General features: G+C 44.6%; 1 protein-coding gene and 1 long non-coding RNA gene across 2 annotated transcripts; both read left to right on the top strand.

Annotated features, from left to right (window-relative positions):
* Positions 1-245: 245 nt before the first annotated feature.
* Positions 246-1,936, top strand: LOC147967432 (uncharacterized). Its single transcript, XM_087523128.1, has 5 exons — positions 246-443; positions 526-681; positions 762-914; positions 1,001-1,167; positions 1,568-1,936. Exons 1-5 carry the CDS (start codon positions 266-268, stop codon positions 1,934-1,936), a joined length of 1,023 nt encoding a protein of 340 aa, XP_087379254.1. The 5' UTR covers positions 246-265.
* Positions 1,937-1,948: 12 nt separating this feature from the next.
* On the top strand, positions 1,949-2,532 carry LOC147967433 (uncharacterized). The gene is made up of 3 exons (XR_015603165.1): positions 1,949-2,067; positions 2,205-2,322; positions 2,437-2,532. It is a non-coding gene; the product is annotated as an uncharacterized LOC147967433 (long non-coding RNA).
* The last annotated feature ends 4,627 nt before the right edge of the window (positions 2,533-7,159 follow it).

Below are 7,159 nucleotides of genomic sequence, written 5' to 3' on the forward strand. Positions count from 1 at the left end.
GACCTGGTGCACGCGATCTTTTTAGGGGGAAAAGTCTACTTTTCTCTAAGAAAAATAGCAGCCGAGCTTGCACTAGGATTTCTAGACGAGAAAAGAAAAAAGAAACAGAAAAAAGAAGAAGAAAGGCCGAACAGAAAAAAGCCCAGCCACTGAGCATGCCACTAAAGCCCGTTAGCCCAGCTCCATGCCTCCGCCATGATCGCTGCATGCCCACGCTCGGCTCCCTCAACAATCTTTGGCTGAAGGCGGCGCACGAGTCGACAAGATGAGCAAGGCCGGCAGGAGGATCGGCGACAACGATGGACCACCGGAGACGGAGACGGAGAGGGAGGCGAAGAAGAGAAACCTGGCACCAGCACGTGCACCCCATGGTCGGACTTCCCATCCAGAGATGACCTTGGCGATCTTCGAGCCTGACAAAGCCCAATCCGAAGCAAAACAAGGTGATGTTCCAACCTCTTTTCCTCCTTGGATCTTCACGGCAGATTGGTCTTTACTTGTTCGTGCTGTACGATCTTTCCCTAGATCGTTTGTACGATGTGGTCGAGTCCGTGGCGGAGGAATCCTCCGATCCACCCAGCCCCCCGATCTACCAACCCTACATTCCCGACGAGCTAGTTGATGATCCGGACATACTCGCTGCCTTCGACTACGCCAAGGCCAAGTACAAAGCAGAACAGGGTAACCCCCCCTTGCCCCTCCCCTATTCTTTCTTCTCATCGTTAATTTCCAACCTGATGTTAATTTTTCTTATTACATAGATCGTCGAGCTAACCTCTTCACTATGGAGCATCACTGCTATAAAGCACCCTCCTGCCTGTTCAAGACCCATCGCTTGCTTCCTATTCTTGAACAAGCAAGGGATGCAACACTTCTTGCTGCTAAATCTGTGATTTTGCTCTCATCATTTGTCGGTGTGTATTTAACATCCTAATTTCTTCTAAATTAATATCTGATTTCATAATTGGCCAAATATTTATGACTTTTGGTTCATTTGCAGAGAGTGACCCGCTGAACAAGTGTTCTGGTTTATGGTTTGAAAGGGACGATCATAGCAAAACCGCCCTTGTTTTGACATCCGCTCAGCTCATTCGTGAAAAGAAAGAACCAAAAAACCCATTCGAGTGGAAGGTGCAGTGGACAGGCAATTATCATCGTGAGGCTAAGGTGCTCCTTATCCTTTTCAACATTCACTTGTCTCTTTATAATCTTGTCACCGAATGATTCTACCCGGACCTACACAATGCATGTTTCATTGGTTTCCTTTTTGATTGAGATTTGGGTGGTGAGCCTTGCACTACTGGACAAGGAAAAACACATTTCAACTATTGCTTTTTTTTATTTGTTTGTTTCTTCCCTCTCAAATTAAATTATTTGTAATGTATCTGTTGTCAAATGTAGCTAATTGCTAATAAAATGTGACATCATCTTCAACTTTGCTAGAATAGAAAATATGAACTAGTATCTAGCGTTTGATTTTCATAATGGTGCATCTCCCAAAAATGTTTTTGTCAATATAAGTTCTATCAAAAATGAAGTGTGATAACTTTTGACATCGCCGTTTTAGGTCATTGTTCACTTGCTGGACAACACAGCTGTGCCTGCCCGCCTCCTCTATCTCCAGGAGCATTATGAATTTGCTATTTATAAAGTTCAAGTGGACAAACCAGTTCAGTTGCCTACTTTTACCGAGTGTGTGCGTTCTGCTCAAGATGTTTTCAGACTCGGGAGAGATGAAAGTCTGAATCTTAGTACCACTCATGGTATGGTGGCTTATAAGATTCCATCCTGGTATGAGAGATGTCACTATATGTATTTGTCTTGTGATCCATCTAGTCCCTCACTGGTGCGTTATATCTCAATTTATGCTTTGTACTTCAATCTTGCTATTTTATTATTACAAATTGTAATATTTGTCACTACTGCAATGATATAGCTTCGTGATGACGGAGGACCCATCATTGATTTAGAAGGGAAAGTTGTGGGTCTAGTTAACAACCATATTAAGGAGACATTCATACCTTCGTTCTTATTGCACAAGTGCTTGGATTTTTGGAGAAGATTCAAGTATGTATTCACTCATTTTCTCCTCAATTATGTGTTAGTACTCTTGTGATTCTAATGTCTTGTAAAGATAATAGCGCTATAATGTTTTTTCTTACATTTGGGTGATACTTATTTGATCTCCGTTTTATTTGGTGTAGTTGTATGCCTCGCCTCCATCTTGGAATGACGTTTACTTCAATAAAACATTTAGATCCTATCTGTATTGAGAGAATGACACGTAAGCATAACATCGAGTCCGGTCTTATTGTTGAGCAGGTATATATATTATGGTGCTTATTTTTCTTTTATTTTTTCCACTTTTGTTAATAGTTCCATCTAAAGCCGTTTCTCACATGCGTATTATGATGTAACAATGCTAATTTAAAATAGGTGTCTAAAGGATCACATGCTGAGAAAATTGGAATTCGTGAGGGTGATGTTATTGAAAGCTTTAATGGAAAGTACATTTCTACTACAATTGAGGTGTGTATATTGTGTATTTATTGTATTTTAATTTTTTTAGTACATTCGGGTTTAGTTAATCTCTAATCCACCTTAGATTAATCTCCCACATCCTATAATCGGTAGCAAGTAATTTTGTATTCCTAGTTAAATAATTTAAATAATGACGTGCTAGTTGAAGCACCTTCCTGATTCATGATTCGATAGATCAACTTTCAACATCAATGGTTGTTCTCATCAATTGGATCAGGCCACACCCATTGGTCAACCTCAATGGTAACCTCACGGTGCTTGCCATCTTAGTATTGAGCTTTCCGAACTGAATTCCACTACATAGTGCAAGTAGTTTGCTGACGTGGTAATGTTGAGGGATCATGGACAAGCGTTGGTTAAGCAAATACTTTAGACTGTAGTGTTCTGTTTGCACTCAGAATGCGTGCCCCAGAGATATGGGTGCCAATGGCGCACTAGATGGACGATGGTAATCAACTCTCATTCTTAGGCAACGAGCTTGGTGTTGCGTGGGGCTATAGGGTGGCGGAAGAAGGCTACAACCCTGTCACCTTGGTGTAGCACAACCCCAAACCGAAGGCGTCACAGTCAACGATGAATTGCTTTCAGAAAATCGACATGTGTAGTACTGGTGTCGTCGTGAACGTTGCTTGAGTTAGTCAAAGTCAGTCGTCGCCAACAACAACAAGCTAGAGGTGAAACCCATAAAATCTCGCGACCAATTCATGGTTCTGGCACGTGGATAGCAAGCTTCCACGCACCCCTGTCCATGGCTAGTTCTTTAGTGATACTCCAGTCCGTCTGATCTCTATTTACAAACTCCTCCCATGTCAAGTTCGGACTACCCCGACCTCTCTTGGCATTATCAACACACTTTAGCCGTACGCTGTGCACTGGAGCTTCTGGATGCCTGCGCTGAATATGCCCAAACCATATCAGACGATGTTGGACAAGCTTCTCTTCAATTTGTGCTACCCCAACTCTATCTCGTATATCATCATTCCGGACTTGATACTTCCTTGTGTGGCCACACATCCATCTCAACATGTGCATCTCCGCCACACCTAACTGTTTAACATGTTGCCTTTCAGTCGGCCAACACTCGGCGTCATACAACATTGCGGGTCGAACCACTGTCCTATAGAACTTGCCTTCTAACTTTTGTGGCACTCTCTTGTCATAGAGAATGCCAGAAGCTTGGCGGCACTTCATCCATTTGCCCTTGCTTTGATGGTTCACATCTTCATGAATATCTCCATCCTTCTTCAACATTGACCCCAAATATTGAAAGACGTCCTTCTGAGGCACCGCCTGGCCATCAAGGCTAACCTCCTCCGCGTGCCTAGTAGTCCTGAAACTGTGACTCATGTACTCGGTTTTAGTTTTACTAAGCCTAAAACCTTTCGATTCCAAGGTTTGTCTCCATAGCTCTAACTTCCTATTGACTCCATTCGACTATCGTGGACTAGCACCACATCATCCGCAAATAGCATACATCATGGGATGTCTCCTTGTATATCCCTTGTGACCTCATCCATCACCAAATCAAACAGACAAGGGCTCAAAGGTGACCCCTGGTGCAGTCCTATTTTAATCGGGAAGTTATCGGTGTTGCCATCACTTGTTCGAACACTTGTCACAACATTATCGTACATGTCCTTGATGAGGGTAATGTACTTTGCTAGGACTTTGTGTTTCTTCAAGGCCCACTACATGACATTCCGCGATATCTTATAAAAGGCCTTCTCCAAGTCAATGAATACCATATGCAGGTCCTTCTTTTGCTCCTTGTATCTCTCCATAAGTTGTCGTACCAAGAAAATGACTTCCATGGTCGACCTCCCAGGCATGAAACCAAACTGATTTTTGGCCACGCTTGTCCTTAAGCGGTGCTCAATGACTGTCCCATAGCTTCATTGTATGGTTCATCAGCTTAATTCCACAGTAATTAGTACAGCTCTGAACATCTTGTTCCTGAAGATTGGTACTAATATACCCGTCTCCATTGTTCTGGCTCTTGTTTGCGCAAAAATGAGGTTGTAAAGCTTGGTTAGCCATACTATCGCTATGTCCCCGAGGCCTCTCCACACATCAATGGGGATACAATCAGGGCCCATCGCCTTGCCTCCTTTCATCCTTTTTAAAACCTCCTTGACCTTAGACTCTTGGATGCACCGCACAAAACGCCTGCTGGTATATCAAAGGAGTCGTCTAGTTTAATGGTAGAGCCTTCATTCTCCCCATTGAACAGCTTGTCGAAGTACTTCCGCCATCTATGCTTAATCTTCTCGTCCTTCACCTTGAGCTAGTCTGCTCCGTCCTTGATGCATTTGACGAACGATGCTCCTCTTTTTTAAGAGCGCCGTTAGGGGTTACGCAATAGCCTCAGAATCGCAAATGAACTTGCGGTAGTAGCCTACCAGTCAAAGGATTCACAACGTCAACCAGTCTATCGCACTCTGAACCTTGGCGAGATCCACAGCCACCCCCTTTGCTGAGATAATGTGCCCTAAGTATGCCATTGTTTTTTTTTCCAAAAATGCACTTGGACCATTTAAGCGCCATCAGATGCTGCTACATCAATTGGAATACATCATGTACATGGCGTAGGTGGTCAACCCAAGACTTTCTGTAAATCTATATATCATAAAAAAACACAAGTACAAATCTTCGTAGGAAGGGCCGAAGGACGACATTCATTAAGACTTGAAATGTCGACGTCGCGTTTATCAAGCCGGAAGGCATGGCTAGAAACGTGAAGAGCCCCTTGTGGGTGCGAGACATCTTCTTGTGGATATCATTGACATGCATTGTGGTTTGGTGATATCCAATTTAGTGAAATAGCAAGCACCCTTGAGCTTGTCGAGAAGCTCGTCCACCACTGGGATGAGCAACTTGTGCTTGATGGTGTACTTGTTTAGGCGCGGTAGTCGATGCAGAAATTCCGTGAGCCACCTTAGCTTCTTGACCAAAAGGGTTGGGACTAAAATTAGGAATGGATCTGCTTAATCAATCCCCGATCTAGCATATTGGCGCATTGCCGCTCAATCTCCTTTTGAGGTGTCCAATAGTGATATGGATGGACCACCACGGGAGCCGTCCCTGGAAGGAGGTGAATGCGGTGATCACATCACTGCACTAGAGGTGATGTGCACGGCTCGATGAACATGCCCTCAAAATCTCGTAACAGGGATGTTCTCCTGCCCCTCGCAAGCAAGGGAATGAACACCCAGGGTCGCCTTCCTATGCAACGTGACTACATGGTCATGATGCCAAAAGGACTTTTTGAGCTTGGTGTGTCCCAACAGATGGGTCGTAGAGAGCCCCGAGCCACTATACGTTGAGCACCTTGTTGTAACTCTACAAAGGAAGGGTATAGCAGTGGATGATGAATGGTTGTGTGCCCACCTATACGTCAAGGCCACTCTAGATCCCGCAACAACACTAGATCCCGCAACAGATGACCTTGACGCTGTTGACCACAACCACACGCATGCTTGCACGTTGGGAAAGCTCCACACCACTGCGCATGTTGGCCTGGTCTGATAGGAAATTGTGGGTGCAGCCATAGTGGGTGAGCGACGAGGATGATTCCACGGATGATAGCTGCCGGCTACATCTTTGAGCTTTTGTAGATTCCGATGAGAGCGTGAAGGGAGACCTCTACATCCACGTCCTTACTATAGTCGCCATCGTCCCTCTTAGCCACATAGATAAAAAAATTGTTACAACAATTACCAGGTGCGAACTTATTAATTGCAGTTGAAGCTAAGTTTGGCATGACGGTCGTTCATCTCCGTAGTCGTGAGGCACTTGAAGGGCCTTCTGCCTAGGGTGGCATGTGCGATTCCTGATGTATCTACTGATAGCAGCCTTGGCAGGAGCTGTAAGGGACCGGGTAGACGAGCGAGTGGGTCGACAGGGTGTGTGTTCGGCAGTAGCTGGTGGACCCTAGTCCTCGTCCTCTCTCCTCTGTCTTGTCACAACTTTTCAGACGAAAACCATTACTCCCTGCATTCCACAATGTAGTGCTTCCTCTATTCTCGTGCTTCAACTTTGACCGTAAATTTAACTACAAAGACCGATTGCGGCGGGAGGAAAAATTATATCAATGAATTCGTATTCAAAAGAAGTTTTCAATTATATAATTTTTTCTCCTGCCGCAGTTGGTCTCGTTGGTTAAATTTATGGTCAAAGTTGGATCTTGGAAAGCGCGGGCGCACTATATTTTGGAATGGAGGGAGTATTAAGTTGTCTGCTGAAACTCTCCCATGGTGGCACGACTTTCGCGTGCTTGAGGTAGCTGTACCGTAGTGAAGCCCTCCGGCCAGGTGGTATGACGCTAGCCACGCCTTGCTGCGTTATGGAGTACCCTCTGATCTGTTTTTTGTTCTGTTGCAGATCCATCCCGGTAGATGTTCACAGAATCATGCAAATTCCTGTTAATCTTCAAGCCTTTGAAGACTTCATTCCGTGGCATCCAGACGGAAAGGGACTATTCACAGTTAGGTCAGCGTATCATGTTCAGTGGATACAAAAATACAGGGCCCATGAAAACACTATGCCGCAGCCAGGAGGGTCCCAAATCCCGGCTACATGGAGTTCTCTATGGAAATTACAAATCCCACGTAAAGTCTAA

This window comes from Triticum urartu, chromosome 5A (genome assembly GCF_056163025.1).
Source record: "Triticum urartu cultivar PI428250 chromosome 5A, HENAU_Tu73, whole genome shotgun sequence".
NCBI classification, from domain to species: Eukaryota; Viridiplantae; Streptophyta; class Magnoliopsida; order Poales; family Poaceae; genus Triticum; species Triticum urartu.